At 43.7% G+C, this 16,615-nt stretch overlaps 1 protein-coding gene across 2 annotated transcripts in view; it reads right to left on the bottom strand.

Annotated features, from left to right (window-relative positions):
• Positions 1-9,005, bottom strand: part of LOC136840981 (transmembrane protein 256 homolog) — a 55,216-nt gene extending 46,211 nt beyond the window's left edge. The window contains exon 1 of one of the 2 annotated variants that reach the window (XM_067107991.1): positions 8,754-9,005. In XM_067107991.1, the coding sequence (XP_066964092.1) occupies positions 8,754-8,852 (99 nt within the window). In that variant the 5' untranslated portion in view covers positions 8,853-9,005. Of the gene's footprint in view, positions 1-8,636; positions 8,656-8,753 lie in introns of those variants that run through there. The other variant, XM_067107993.1, reaches the window with a different exon arrangement.
• Between the last annotated feature and the right edge of the window lie 7,610 nt (positions 9,006-16,615).

Here is a 16,615-nt window from a genome sequence, read left to right as displayed (position 1 = left end):
TTCTCATCAGTAGGAAATCTCAAAGAAGGAAGAGATGTCTACTTCCTTTCAGCTTCAAGACTGAGCTGGCGAGCCGACAGCCTTTACAGCTGAAACGGAAAGCTTCTCGGCTATAGTAAGGAAGACGAAGAAGTCTGTGACCTGCTGAACAGCAGCTCTGACTGGAGAGATACCCCGTCCACGAAACCAACCACAGAAGACGGACCACTTTCCCTGGTATACTGCTGCGGAGGATTGTCTGAGGTATCTGGCCATCTCCATTGCTGCTCGACGCGAAAAGCCTCTTGCTTGCAGGAGATGGTGGATGACTTCCAGCTGTGAAGACACAGGGACTGCACTGCCTGGTGGTACTGCTCCACGTGGGTTTGATACAGTAGGTTGGGCCAGGGGGGGATCTCTCTGGTGCCTCGGAGAGGAGAGTTAGCAGGTCGGGATACCAAACGGCCAGCGGCCATTTGGGTGCTACCAGAATCATTCTGAGATTGGGAGTGATCATCGCCTGGCTGATCACTCTGTGAATCAGACAGGACGGAGGAAAGGAGTAAACGTCGAGGTTGTCCCACGGTTGTTGGAACGCATCCTCTGCAGCAGCCCATGAGTCCGGAACGACAGAACAGAAGACCTGGAGCATTCTGTTGTGCCAGGTGGCAAAGAGATTGATGACTGGATGCCTCCACAGGTTGAATAGCCTTTCCGTGACTTCCAAGTGAAGAGACCATTCGGTTCCGATCACCTGATTCTGGCGGCTGAGCTTGTCTGCCATGACATTCCTCTTGCCTGGAATGTACCTGGCTGACAGCTCTGCTGAGTGAGCCATGGCCCACTCGTGCACCTGCATCATCAACTGGTGGAGCGGGAGGGATACTAGACCCCCCTGCTTGTTGACATATGCCACTACCATGGTATTGTCGCTCATCGGTACCACAGTGTCCCATCACTCGATCCAGGAACTCTTGGAGAGCCAGGAAGGCTGCCTTGAGTTCCAGGATGTTGATGTGAAGGTGCTTGTCGTCTTGGTGCCACACTCCCAAAGTCAGCAACTCTCCAGGTGTGCGCCCCATCCCTCGGTCGATGCGTCCGAGAACAGCAGCATGTCCGGAGGGGGAATATGCAGGGATGCTCCTATAAAGAGGTTCCTGTCGTCCATCCACCAGGGAAGGTCCTCTCTCACCTCCTCAGAAAGAGAGATGAGAAAGGACTGGGACCAATACTCCTTTAGTCTCCACTGTAGAGACAAAAGATGAAGACGCCCATGAGGTACCAGCTTCTCCTGCGATGACAGGCGACCAGTGACAACCTGCCATTGCCAGGCTGGCTGGTCCTCTTGAGACAGGAAAAGTTGTGCTGCCTGCCTGAACCTGCTGATACGAGAGTCTGAGGGAAAGACTTTCGCTGCTACCATGCATATCAGCATGCCCAGGAACTTTATCCTTTGCTTTCAGGTGAGATCTGACTTCTCGAGGTTTACCATGATCCCAAGATCGCTGCAAAACTTGAGGAGACGATCCCTGTCCTGCAGCAACTGTGAACGAGATCTCGCCAGGACCAGCCAGTCGTCGAGATACTTCAGTAGACGTATCCCGTGGGAATGGGCCCAAGTTGATACAAGAGAGAAGACTCTCGTGAACACATGGGGAACAGTCAAGAGCCTGAAGCAGAGTGACCTGAATTGGAAGACCGTCTCCCCGAGGATAAAGCAGAGGTACTTGCGAGAGGATGGATGAATGGGTACTTAGGAATACGCATCCTTCAAGTCCACCGTAAGGATGAAGTCATTATCTCTGATGGAAGTGAGCGCGGATCACGCTGTTTCCAACGTGAACCGAGTCTGGCGAACGAATCGGTTCATGGGAGAGAGGTTTATGGGTGGTCTCCATCCCCCTGTGGCTTTCTCTACAAGGAAGACACAGCTGTAAAAGCCTGGGGACTGGTCCGACACAACTTCCACAGTATCTTTGCTCAGCATGGCTTGCACTTCTTGCTGTAGTGTGGATCCTTTGGTGATCCTTGGACGTAGGTGCGGAGATGGACCTGAGTGTTGGTGAGGGGTGTCCGAGACTCGAAGGGTAGTAGATATCCCTCCCGAAGGACATCCACTATCCACGTCTTGACTCTGTATCGCTGCCATGTTGCCCAATGGCAAGACAGGCAACCCCCCCACCTTCGGCAGCAGTCCGGCAGGGGGGGGACGCCATCCCTAGCGCTTCCCCTTCTTCTTCCCCTTGCCCCCTTTTCCGGATTGGAAAGCGGGCTGAAAGGGGCAGGAAGACCCACCCTTTCCAGAGGAAGAAGGCTGGGTGTTTCCATGGGACTCCTTCGAAGACTGGGACTTCTTAGGGGCCTAGGAAGTGCTAGCCTGACCTGAGGGTCTGGCCGCAGTTGGACGCGAAGATCCAGAGGTCTTGGCCACTGCCTGGTGAACAAGCCGGTCGCTGTCATCAGCCTGGCACTTGTCCACCGCAGTGTCCACCAACTCTCTAGGGAAGAGAGAGGTAGACCCCAGCAATGGTCCGTTCCGCAGGGTCATTGCAGGCTCGGACCCCACGGACCTGGAGAAGCGAGAAAGAACAGAGTCCCTTCTCTTCAGGACCAGGTTAGCCCACAGGTTTGCCGTCTGGTGGGCGAGGTAGGAAATGGAAAAATTCCAGACTGGCACAGTCTCCCAAAGCGGAGTCCTCTGGGTGCGATGGTGCCCAAGAGCAGCCACCTTGGATACTGTGAAGGACCACAGATCCAGCCAGGAGACTGCCTGGAAAGCCGCCATGGCAGTGGCTTCCAGGGTTGCGGCCTCTTGCTGAGAAAGGGAGATACTCTCTGCAGTAAGTTGCTGCAAAGAGAGACCCGGATCTAGATGAACCAGGTCCGAGTTAACCTGCTTAGGAGGCAATGACCTCTCCAACGGTGTGTAAAAACGCTCCTGTTGAGGCAGAGGAGAGGGAAGGAGCTTGTCCATGCGGTTCGATCGGAGAGAACTGTCCTGCCCAGACACAAGACCATTCACCTGATAGAGTACCCTCTCTGCAAGCGTGGACCACGGCAGCTCCACCGAAGCCTTGGGTTCCTTCTTGCCTCCCCAGTAGGATTCGAGGCGCGACGGACGATCCACAGACAAGGCCGTGGTCCCTTCCCTGAGGTCGTTGCTGACGAATCAGCAAAATTACCTCAAGTCCTTCCAGGGTGAGGTCCTCCCAATCTACTCTCCCTGCAGGAGGGAGAACCTCTGCAGACCCCGTGATCCATCCTGCACCACGCAGGTGTACGACCTGGCTGAACCAAGGACCAAGCCAGGAACGTACGCCCCCGAGGTAGAACTCTGGGGAGACAACTTACCAGAGTTCTTCCTGTCCGACTTGTGCCCCCTGGAAGGAGCCCAGGAGGTAGAGGGGACAGGCGAGGAGGATCTGGCACTCCCACTGGCCTTGCTGGCAGAACCAACAGGAGCAGTGGGGCAGGAGTGGTCACCAACCCGCAGTGGTGACGGCAACCAGGGTCAAGGAGAGCGCTTTCGCCTGGGCAAAGCGGTCTCCCGAGGAGAGCGGAGTGGCTCATGCAAGCTGAGCCGCGCACTTGCCTCCACCAAGCCAGACTGGCCACGCGAACGTGGCCGGGGACTGGTAGGAGTCAAGTGAGCGGCTGGCTGGCACAAACTTGAGCTGTCCTCTGGACGCGCCACAGTCTTCTTTGAGGCCGAAACCTCTCGGGAAGACTGAGCAGGGAACCTCTTCTCTGCTTCTCCAGGTGTCTGGACCCGGGGGACCAGTGCACCTTCCCGGGAACCTGGCTTGGTACTAGAAGAAGTACCAGCAGGAAGAGTCGGCGCACCTGCATGCCCAGACTCTTTCTCTCATGCCACGCCTGAGTCCGTATGGACAGAGGTTTCTCCTGTACCAGACTGAGGTACTCGGGTCTCCTTAGAGACCCGGGTACTGTACTCAGAGCGACTCTCGAGTAAGTGTCCGGCACGGACCCTGATCCGTGGATCGGGAAGAGCCAATGAGAGATCCCACTGTCTACCCTGTGGAAGGAGGCAGTTCCTTAGAGGTCTCGGTGCGAGACTTCTTAGCAGGGGGAGAGGCAGGCTTCTTCATCCTTGGCTGGCAAGCCTCGGAAGGAAAAGAGGAAGAAGAGGCAGCAGAAGATGACGACGACGACAACGAAGAAGATGACGACACCTTCCTTGATCTCTTTTTCGACTTCTTCGCCATCTTCCTCAGGACTGGATCTTAGTCAGGTCCCCAAACCACGGAGGAGCAGCAGAAGGCACAGGAGCAACCAGGGGAGCCACGGAAGCAGGTGCAACCCGGGTAGCAGAGATGGTGCTCGGGCCAGCAGCTACCAGGGCAGATACAGCAGTGGGGGAGCCAGGACAGTCCAGAGACGAAGCCAGGGTCAGAGGCATGGGTGGCGCATTGGGAGCCAGGCCAGGCCGAGTGTCAGGGAAGTGAGGAGCCGGAACCGTGGTCATGAATGAGCATGGGTCAGCAACAGGAGCAGGCACTGACATGTAAGGTAACGACAATGTCATCATGTGCGAGGGGCCAGGCAGGGATAACTGGGCCAGGAACCCACGAGGCAGCGGCACGGAGTGGAATGTGGCAGGAGCGGCTGAAACCTGGGTGTCGAGGTGCGAGGCCACCGTCACAGGCAGCTTCCTGAATGACGAAATGGTGACAGTCGTGTTGGTGGAAGCAGTGGCTGTGTGGGTCGTCACTGGAGTGCCAGACAAGTGTGACACCAGACTCTCCAGTGATGGAACGCCAGGCAGACCCAGGTGCAGCCATGCAGAGGTTAGGTTGGGTACCTGGCCAACAGAGGATGCTTCCGCCCCCAAACCTGAGGACAGAGTTGGGTCAAAAAGGGAAGCCTCTACTTGTTCTGGGGGAAAAAATTCGCCCCCGAAGTGAGGAGAGGCCCCAGAGAGGATGTCCTGAGCAACAGCTCCCCCGTGGCCTTCCACACCCGATGAAACGAATGAGGAAGGGGAAGGGGAGTCCTCACCCAAGGGAGAGGCAGCAAGAAGGGGAAGCTTGCCAGGAGGGAGAAATGATCCCGACGGATCAGCCACCACGGGAGTCGTCGGGGGCATGTTACCCTTAGACAATTCCTTGGCGGGATTCCTATGGTAACGTCTCCTCCCTTCAAACTTCTTCCAGTGCTCCAGAGACCAGGAACAACACTCGTTACAAGGTGAAGTGCGCGAACACACACGTCCTCTGCAGGTGGGGCAGAGGGTGTGTGGGTCCGTGTCAACGCTAGATATAAATGTATGGCATTTTTTGCCTCCCACCCCAGGAAACACATGCTGGGGGTAGGAGGGCTTAAAGGGCTTATCAACATTCACATTCATACAAAAAAGAAAGTTCCCACCGGGAAAAGCTCAACAGTAGTCAGGCAAAGAGAGAGAGAGACAACGTCCGCAGTCTACGACAGCCAAAAGCAAATTGGAATGTTTATACCCAGGCAGGCAGTACTCCTGCCTCCCGGACGGTAGTTAACTGCCTAACCAACTTGTTCAAAAGTTCAACGGCCGTTTCCAGCCTACGCTGCATATAATTCCTAATGTAAAGGACCGACGGTTTGTATACTGTGTCAGAACAAACTACACTTCTATCGTAAACAGTTCACTAATGCGTCGTCCACTCTCAGATGTTTGTGGCAACCAGACATACAATAAGGCTGGTATATTGTTCCCGCCACAGTTTCGCTACTTTGATGGAGTAAAGTACAGTAAAGAAACATTCTCACGTATTTTACGTGGTATTGTGAGTGAATTAAGAACAAAATGTGCATAATTACAATAAAAAAAGCACTGTGGAGCTTCAGTTGTGATGTCAGCAAGGATAAAACCACAGATTAATGTCAGTAAGGATAAAACCACAGATTAAAGGTAAAAATGCATTTCAGTTCAACCACATGACAGACGGGAATTCCATGTCTCATATTTTCACTAGTATAGGCAACAAAATGTTTTATTGTGCTAATTACAACTAAAATCTTGATTAATATCTATAAACATTATACAGGTTGACCATCACTAATCCAGCATCACTGGGACCTGGAGGGTGCCGGATTAGCCATTTATTAGGCTAGAATACACGAAACCCAATAGCTAAGCACCTCATCTTAGAATTAAAATATCCCATAAATCAGTACAAGTTGGATAATAAAGAAAAGACAATTATCAAATACAGGTAGTGCTCAAGTTACGATAATTCGACTTACGATATTTTGAAGTTCGATTCGATGGGGTTAGTTAGTAATTAATACTGCGGTACGAAAATATTTAGGAAATATTTTTAGAATTCGGAGCTGCAGTGCAGGCAGCAGGTACAATCAGGCAGCAAGAGAGACTAACTATAATAGAAAAACTTCTTTTCCTCCATCTCTTTATTCCATCTGCTAGTTAAAAAAAGTACATGTAATAGAGAATGATAAAAGTATTGTTAGTAACGTTATACTCTTGCAAAAATGTGTACAGCCATAAACAACCGAACGGGAAACTGTTGTTTTGCTAATAATCGTATCATATAACAACTGTTTTGTTTGTACTTCAACCATCGTATGGTAATACAAAATTACCGTAGTTATGTTACAAATGACGTTAAGTACTATACAATAGGAATGATATATTTTTTACACTAAACCCTTATTCGCTTTGGAGAAAAGATCAGCAGGGAAATATACTGCTATGGTAAATTAAAGCTGTAAGTTGTAGCTGAAGCTGAGAAAACATTGTTCAAGCTACTAATGACTATAAATTATCGTGCATCGGCAACATGGATGAAACTTGACCGTAAATAAAACTGGAGAGAATGTATTTTAATCAAAACTACTGGGCATGAAAGAATACAAATTACTACTGTTTTCACGCAGATAAAAGATAAATACGTAAAGCTCGTATTACGATGAAATCAAGAGAAAATAGCAAACGGAATCTTGATTTTTTTTTTTTTACACAAACATGCCCCCAAAACGGCCAGCCGTGATTCCCGTGAACGTCATATATTAACGAAAAAATAGCTAAATTAATTTCACAACGAAACGTATTTACGTAAGTTATATTTCGACTTAAAACACTTCATATAACGAAAAATATCCGTGTCCCAAATAAATAAAGTATCCATGTTCATTTACGCTAACTAGAAGCAAGAAAAGCGCTTTCAACTTAGTTAAATGCGAAATAAATAAACACGCGATATTGATTCCCAAAACAAAACATTGATCGCAATTTATAATACAATTGGAAACAATGTAAAGCATAACTTTTTAAAAGATCCATGAAAAAGATGCACATTTGTTATGTTGATGTTTGTATAATACTGTTAATATGCAAATAGAGTTCAGTATAATGTAGGCTAGGCTACCAGTTTGTTGATGTAGCACACTGCGCCACCAAATCGAAGCGGCTGGCGAGCGAGTTGGCGCAGTGACCCAGGAAATTTGAAAATTAGTGCGGAAACATTGGAAATTACTCTAGCTGAAATTTGTGCCAGATTACTGATTGTTCCGGAGTACTGACTGCTGGATTAGTGATGGTCAACCTGTATATATACGCAATTAGTGTCAGTACACCATTAAATGAGCGCTGGGAAGGAAATGTTCAATCGCCACTCAATTTTGTCTCAGCATTTGGGAAGACGTCATATTGGATTCCAAATTGCCTACAACACCTAACATGCTTATTTCAGTTCATATGGCGTTATTTATCCAATTAAATATCAAGCGAAAAGTGAAAAATCTGCCACCCATGTGTCTCAACCCTTATCATTTACCCTAAGTACTAGCTCTGTGCTGGGTATTAACCTACCTTGGAATTTGACTTTTTCTATAGTATTTTGGTTGCTTATCAAGAATTTACCATTATTTTTTGTCACTGGACTGTAGGCCAATTAACCTCAGAACTTATTATATTTTTGCTACTGCACGTGCAGTGTTATAGGGGAACTTTAGGTAAAAAAAGTGAGGTAGATCTAAGTAGCAGCTCTGCGGCGGTGATTTCCTTCTAACTTGACCTTTTCTACAGTTTTTGGTTGCTAATTATGGATTTACCTTCAATTTTTGTTGCACGAATGTAATTAATCTGAAATTAACCCCTGATGTCCATCCAACAAGGGGTTTCCATACGTGACCTTCACGAAACAGAGCATGGGCACGTCTGTTTGGAATGGTTCATATCCTGTCCGGCAAGTGCAGTAACTTGTTAACGTATGGGAACCGGGCGGCCCCCAGGACAGTACTAAACACGGCGAAGGGACATTCCATTTGGCAGACAACAAACAAACGCACCGTCGGTATCAGAAGCCCTAAACGTGTAGAAAAAACCAGTTTCCAGGGTAAAAACAGGCGCGGAGCTAATGCTTAGAATTTCCAACAAAAGGGGTTTCCTTCACCAGGGGGTTCGTGGGGGGGGGGAGCTCCCGGGGTAAGTAACACGGCCTAATAAGTTAGGGTAAGTTACATTAGTATGGTTCCTTTTATAGGCTAATAGATTTCCTTTGACAATCCCTACTTGAATATATGGCTCCCCAATGTCTCTCGTCTTCCCGGAACCGTTCCATACAGTCCGTGCGGAGCTAACACTTAGACACGCCGTCTTAAAATATAAAATTCCCGCAACTGGCAAGAAATTTGAGTACCATTTATCTACGAAGAAAAGACTACACTCTACCGACACAAATTGGTCTACTAGGATAGGCTACCACAGGCTGACGTAACAACCTAGCCTAGCCTGGCAAACACTGACACTTGTTTACCTTTGGACCTATTATGGTTTCAACAACCTTCTTGGGGCAACGAACAACCTCTCGCGTGACGGGGTTATTCCAAAGCCAGCTAACACTGTCACCCAACATAACCAATGGAATTTTACGAAAATGTTATCTTCAAAGACTGACGTCAGATTTCTCAACTTGGCACAAACTTAAAACTATAGATTCTTTACCCAAATATCGGGTCTTCTAAACCTACGGTCCCACCGGTGACAAGACTTTCAAAAGAACATCGCGAAACCAAAAGAAAAACTGAGTAAACGCTTTCGATACTTTCTATAATGTCTTTGGCTTTCTTTCATGAAAGGTATTAATCCGTTTAACCTTGTTGTTCATGGATTGAAATTAGACCATAAACATAAGTTCATCGGCCACGAGTAATGTCTCTGATATTAAAAGAGAATATGCCGTTTCTGAAATTAACCCTATTCACAAGGTCTTTGATCTCTTTACAACTGCATGTTTGTTAACTTTATTGACAACGAAGTAGTATCAACCCTTGCCCCTTCGCCCTATCTGCCCTATCATGCACTGCTGAATGTAATTTGTAATTACAATAATTTATTTCTTATACATTTTCTATATGTTTTAATTTCTTTTCCAGAAGTTCAGACTCTTTCAGTCCGAGAGATAGGAAAAGTGAAAACAAATTCCTGAACTTAATATTCTCGGTACAAGGTCATTTTTCTTCGAACTGCGGTCATATGTCAGACAATGAATTACCACTGATCGCTAAACCTCTGCGTTTGAATTATGATAATTTCGAGAAATGAGATAAATATATGTTATCTTATCTCTAATTAAAAAAAATATGTTGGATAAGCAATAGACCAAAAAACTCTTGTATGCTGAATAGAGTTCCTCAGTGGATTCCTGAGGATTCATGGTCCGTCCTCACAAATTGAAACTGTGTGACTTTGGCTTCCATAATTTCAGTGTGGTAGTTCACTCGTGCGATGGAGAAACAGCATCGCCTGATAATGGAAAACTACGTGTTTCTGATCCTAAACAGGAGTGGCCTTTTGTCCTTGGAAAGAAATTGCTGGGAAGAAGTAGCCAGTTTTGTTCGTAGAGTGTGACTCGTTACTGACCAATCATTCAAAAAAATCTCCCAATTCCAATAGCAGCCAACACTGCAAAAAGACGTATATATTCAGTCCGACATTTCACAAAATGGCATGAACGAAGAACTATCATCTGCCAGGACAACAATTCGAGGGCAACGCGTTATATTATATTCACTGTATTACACAATTAACTCAACTGGAAGATTCCCCAGTGAGTGATATTTTACGATTTTCACTTTGTCTCATTTTGTTTGGTTTAATGTACAGCCCTCCCCAAGGATAATTCCCTCTCTGGCGGGCCCATGAACGTTTTCAAAACGAGGTGCTTGTTATGTTTTATAATTATTGTCTTTCAGCGTTTTCTCGTCAGTATCGTAGCTCCTGCAGAGTAGGAGTCTTTAGTTCCTTCTTAAATTTGCATTCTTCTTGTATGCTCTTCACTTCAGGTGGTATTTTGTTGTATAGTCTTGGTGCACAGTGTACAAATGCTCTCTCGCCTGACTTACAATTTGTTTTAGGTTCAAATAGCCTATATGCCTCACTTGTATGTCTGATTACAGTATTCATTTCTGGTCTAAAGAAGCTTAAGCAGTTTCTTAGATATGTTGGTTCATCATATTTTAGTGCTTAAAAAATGTAAATAGTATTTTATATTCTATTCTAGCTTTTACTGGGAGCTAATGTAGCTCAATTAGTGCTGGGCTTATTCTATCACGGGAACGTAGTCCTTTTATTAACCTGGCGGCTCTATTTTGTACTCCTTGCAATTTTCTTAGTAGGTAGTTAGGGAAACCGTAGTATATAACGTTGCAGTAGTCAAGCCTTGAAAGTATTTGGTTGCAAATTGCTGTTTTCTGAGCATCTTCGTTTAGGTATTTTCTAATACATGCAATGTTTCTAATTAGATAGTTACAGGTTACTGGTTTTTGTAATATGCAATATATGGTTCTTCATCGACAATTTATTATTAATAAATGCTCCTAAGTTCCTCACTGCATCTACAATATTTATTGTTGACGAACCAATAGTTATTCTTTTGAAGTGTTCATATTTTCGTAGAGCACTGTCAGGTCCAAATAGCATACACTCAATTTTGTCTTCATTAAGTTTCAATTTCTTCACCAACATCCATTTTTTTTATATCTTTCATTATTGCATCAATTTTACTAACGGTGTCCTCTACCGTTTCGAACACCAATACTCAAGTTGCTTCAAATCAGATAACTCACTATAGCATGAGCTCCCATCACCTTATGGATACACTTCATTGTTACTAATTCTAGCCACAATAATGATACTTCACAAACTTTAAGTACTTCCGAAATTACCGGATATAACAGTATAAATAACCACTTCAAGATGACATTGTAAAGTCTCCGCTCAGTGGGTTCACATGCGACCTAAGGTCGGACGAACACAATCTTATTATCATTATTGTGAATCGTATGTTTATTATCTGTTTATTTGCCCTTGTACCACTTATATGTGACAGAGTATTTTTATGTCCAACCAGTTATTGTTAATCATTATGCTTTCTGTATGTATCTGTCCTGTTTTGTGTAGAGAAATAGTTTGACCTCAGGTCACCTGTAAATTTTTGTACCCGCAGTCTCTGCGTATACGCAGACGTCCGCACGCCGCTTTATAAGCGGGTCGCTTCGTCAATAAACCAACACATCCATACTGCTAAAAACCTTGAAAGGCAGCAGAAACTGCCCACCAAGAGAGAAATCAAGAAAAACATTGAGCTTCATGAGGAACTAGACCCCCAAGACATATGCTGGCGACCTCCTAGCAGCCTTAAGGCGAGTAGGATGCAAATCAAGCAGCCGCAATCAAGGAAGACACGCCAATCGCAGAGTACAGAGAACAAGCACCCTGGGAGCCTGAACTTTTCAAGATAAACTTTACAGTCCTCTCTGCAAGCAAAGAAGCATGCACTGCTCAACAGCTAAGGCTTGCAGCCCAAGAGGCAATCAGGAAAACTGCAGCCACAAATGAATATTTTACAGATGGATCAGTAGATCTCAGCATCCCAGCAGCAGCAGCAGGAGTCCACTCAACAACCCTCAAAGGATGCTGGAAGCTCTCTGACAATGCCTCCACTCTACAAACTGAACTGATTGCCATTGCAAAAGCTCTAGAAGACTCTCAGCATAGGCAGGGAAACACAACAATTCATACTGACTCAAAAGGAGCACTACAAGCTATAACAAAAGGAAAAGCAAAGGAAAATATCAGACTTCTATCAAGCATATGGGCAATTGCAAGCCTCCACCAAAACAGGAACAGGGAAATAACATTAAACTGGATTCCGAGCCATGTGGGAATCCAAGGAAACAAAGAAGCAGATTCTCTAGCAAAAGTGGGTTGCTACACACCAACGTTAGTATCAAAATCAGCCCCTCACTCACAACTGAAAAACAAGGCAGCAGCACACTGCCAACTACAAGAAGAAAGCAAAGTCAGAAGAGCTGTTTTCGGTGGCTCAAAAACCGCCAAATGGTACATAGACACTGTAAACCTAAAAACCCACAATATAACCAAAGACATGTCACGGGCCCTAGCAGTCATAATCCATCGGCTAAGGCTAGGATACCTGTGCACATGGCAAAGAATAGTAGACAATCCTCAGCCATGCAAGTACTGTGAAACAATCCCAGAAGAACCCCTGGAACACTACCTTCTTAACTGTACAGAAACAGAACAGCTAAGAACAAGTTATGAAGGTAATGAAAGAACAGCTACCCAAATAGCAAAGCACATACTGACAAACATCCATGAATTTGCAGGCTTCCTATGCTCCTACCCACCACCAAGATGACTCTAAAGAATCCATACCTTAAACCACCCACCCACCTTCCCTATTCTTAAATCAGACTCAACAGACTCGACCCAGACAACAAATAAAAATCCATACCATTCATCTCTAAATACTGACTTTAGAAATCACCCCTCCCCTATCATTCCATCCATCACAATCAACACCCAACAAATCCACAAAACACATACAGACACAAGAATTAGACTGACAAGGAATATGGCTTTGGATCACCACGAACTAGCGTACTAGCTACCTGTGCCTACTACTCAATTCTTCTTTTTTCCATCTGTTGGCCTCTCCCACTAGCCAACACTCACTGCTATCGTACTTTTATCCTCATCTGATGAGTACCTTAGGTTCAAAGAGGTTGCAACCTTGCCTGTTAAACCTTTTCATTTCAAAATTTCACCCCACCAAAAAATCACTTTCATGTATCATAATAAAGTTTTCATTAACCTACCCATCTCACAGACTCATCATCAACATATAGTTACGGGCTGCTCTAGAAGCAAGAGCCCGTGCTGGCACAAGGCCAGCTAAATCTAAAACAACAACAACATCAATAAACCTGGCCAGCTAAATCTGAAACAACAACAACATCAATAAACCTTACGGGCTGCTCTCAGAGCAAGAGCCCGTGCTGGCACAGGCCACAAGGCCAGCTAAATCTGAAACAACATCAATAAACCAGCAGTAGGTCTATGCCCAGTCATTGCCTCAAAATATAAGAAATTGATGTGTAGGTCTATGCCGTCTCATTGCCTCAGAATATAATTGACATGTAGGCTATGCCCTGTTATTGCCTCAGAATATAAGAAATTGATGTGTAGGCTCATGCCCTGTCATTGCCTCACAATATAAGAAATTGACCTATAGGTCTATGCCCTGTCATTGCCTCAGAATATAAGAAATTGACGTGTAGGTCTTTGCCTTTTCATTGCCTCAGAATATAAGAAATTGACATGTAGGTCTGTCGTACACAAGTACACAAGTTTCTTTTCATAAATTGTGTTACTTATTATTGTTCCCTTCTTACATGCATCTTTCTTCTAAGTCAGCGATGTGTTCATCCACAGCGTCTGTTCTCGAAGTCAGTAGCTCAAGAGTCTGCTAGTTAGAAGGGATTTAAATTAAATATAATTACATCTCTCAGAAAGGCGTAATGGAGATGAAATGGGTAGCTTCTTACTTTAATGATGAAAGTTAATTACATACACAAGTACAGTTACGGTTACAGTCTTACTCTCTTGAAATCTAGTATCTGTTACACTCGTGGCGGTAGTTTGTTAAACACACTCGCTACCTGTCTTTGCTCAGCCGATGTGCTGGCTCACTGTTTTGTGTTTATCCGTTAATTCAATATGCTCGTTGTGAATTGTGTCATGTGTTTTGCTTCTTCGGTGCTCACTATTAAAGTTTATGTTTACTTCTGTTTGATGCTTTATTGCAGGATTTTATTTCTTCACATAAGTTTTGCTTGCTGTCGTAAAATCTAAGTCCGTTTTGTAGATTTCGTTTCACCAAAACATAAGTACTTGTACTAGATATTTCTGTTAAAGACTATTTGTTTCATCTCGCCTTTTGGATCCTAAATCAATGCCACCATTTTTATGTCGTGCACAAGTTTCTTTTCATAATTCGTGTGACTTGTTATTGTTCCCTTCTTACCTGCATCTTTCTTCTAAGTCGGCGACGTGTTCATCCACAGCGTCTCTTCTCGAAGTCAGTAGCTCATGAGTATTAGTTAGAAGAAATTTATATTAAATATAATTACATCTCTCAGAAAGGCATAATAGAGACGAATGGGTAGCTTCTTACTTTAATGATGAAAGAATGCATGGAAAGTGATGGAACTAAAAAGTAAGATAGAAAATGAAGAACAAAAGATTATACTGTACAGTCAAAAGAAAATGAAAAATGGGACCTAGAAGAAAAGACCACACAAAATATCAAGCAAAACCCCAAAATTTTTTACTCATATACAAAAAAGATGAATAAAATAAGAATAGAAATAGGCCCTCTAAGAACTGAAGGGTGATTAACAAATGAAAAAAAGCAAATATGTAACATATTAGCAGAAAGATATAAGAGTGAATTTACACCTAGAATTGATAATGAAGATAATGATACAGAAATAAGAGATGAAAATAGTGAATATCTATCGGACATAGATATTACGGAAGCTGATATTGTGCAGGCTATTAATGAAATTAAAAACGGATCAGCAGCAGGACCAGACGGCATACCTGCCATATTGTTAAAGAAAGTGGTTCATTCAATTGCAAAGCCACTCACAATATTATTGGGACAAAGTATAGATACAGGCAAGATTTATGATGAGCATAAATTAGCATATATTACCCCTACTTTCAAAAGTGGATCAAGACTAGAGGCAAGTAATTATAGGCCTGTGAGTCTGACATCTCATATTATGAAAGTTTATGAAAGGGTAATGAAAAAAATATAATGAAACATTTAATGAAAAATAGATTGTTTAATATAGGACAACATGGTTTTGTACCCGGAAAAAGTACACAAACCCAGCTGTTAGTCCACCATGAAAGTATATATAAAAATATGATAAATGAAAAAGATACAGATGTGGTTTACCTAGACTTTGCAAAAGCTTTTGACAAGGTAGACCATAATATATTAGCAAAAAAAATTAGAAAACATAACATTGTGGACAAAGTAGGAAGATGTACAAAAGAATTTTTGCAAAACAGAAAACAGAAAGTGATTGCAAACGATGAAAAATCGGATGAAGCTAAGTTAATATCTGGTGTGCCACAAGGTACGGTGTTAGCTGCATTGCTGTTTGTGATTATGATTGCAGACATAGACAGTAATGTTAAGGACTCGGTAGTGAGAAGTTTTGCCGATGACACAAGAATAAGTAGAGAAATTATTTGTGATGAAGATAGGAACTCACTACAAAGAGACCTAAACAAAATATACAAATGGGCAGAGGAAAATAGGATGGTATTTAACTCTGATAAATTTGAATCAATAAACTATGGTGATAAAGAAGGAATGCTATATGCATATAAAGGACCTAATAACGAGACAATCATAAATAAGGAAGCAGTTAAAGACCTTGGTGTGATGTTGAATAGGAATAATTTATGCAATGATCAAATAGCAATACTATTGGCAAAATGCAAAGAAAAAATGGGAATGTTGTTCCGGCACTTCAAAACAAGAGAAGCCGAACACATGATTATGCTTTATAAAACTTATGTACGTAGTCCACTTGAATATTGCAATATAATATGATACCCAAACTACCAAAAGGATATTGCACAAATAGAGAGTGTACAAAGGTCATTTACAGGTAGAATAGAAGAAGTTAAGGACCTTGACTACTGGGAAAGACTACAATTCTTAAATTTATACAGTCTTGAAAGGAGAAGAGAACACTACATGATAATCCAGGCATGGAAACAGATAGAAGGAATTACCGAAAACATCATGGAGCTAAAAATATCAGAAAGAGCAAGCAGAGGTAGATTAATAGTGCCCAAAATTATACCAGGAAAACTAAGGAAAGCACACAGGAAATTAATCCACCATGCACCAGCATCGATAATGCAGTGTCTATTCAATGCGCTACCAGCTCATCTGAGGAACATAATATGAGTGAGCGTAGATGTGTTTAAGAATAAGCTCGACAAATATCTAAGATGCATCCCAGACCATCCAAGATTGGAAGATGCAAAATATACTGGAAGATGCATTAGCAATTCTCTGGTAGGCATCAGAGGTGCCTCACACTGAGCGACCTGGGGCAACCCGAACGAACTGTAAAGTAAGGTAAGGTAAGGTCTCTCTCTCTCTCTCTCTTTATTCTTTTTTTCTCTCTCTCTATTCTTACTCGATCGATCACTGTATAATTTATATTTTTCGACTTATCTCTTTTTAAGATTCTATTCTTATGCTTCCCTATTTAATCGTTC

The sequence above is a fragment of the Macrobrachium rosenbergii genome, chromosome 8 (assembly GCF_040412425.1).
Source record: "Macrobrachium rosenbergii isolate ZJJX-2024 chromosome 8, ASM4041242v1, whole genome shotgun sequence".
Lineage (NCBI taxonomy): Eukaryota > Metazoa > Arthropoda > Malacostraca > Decapoda > Palaemonidae > Macrobrachium > Macrobrachium rosenbergii.
This window is presented reverse-complemented; position numbering and strand designations above follow the sequence as displayed.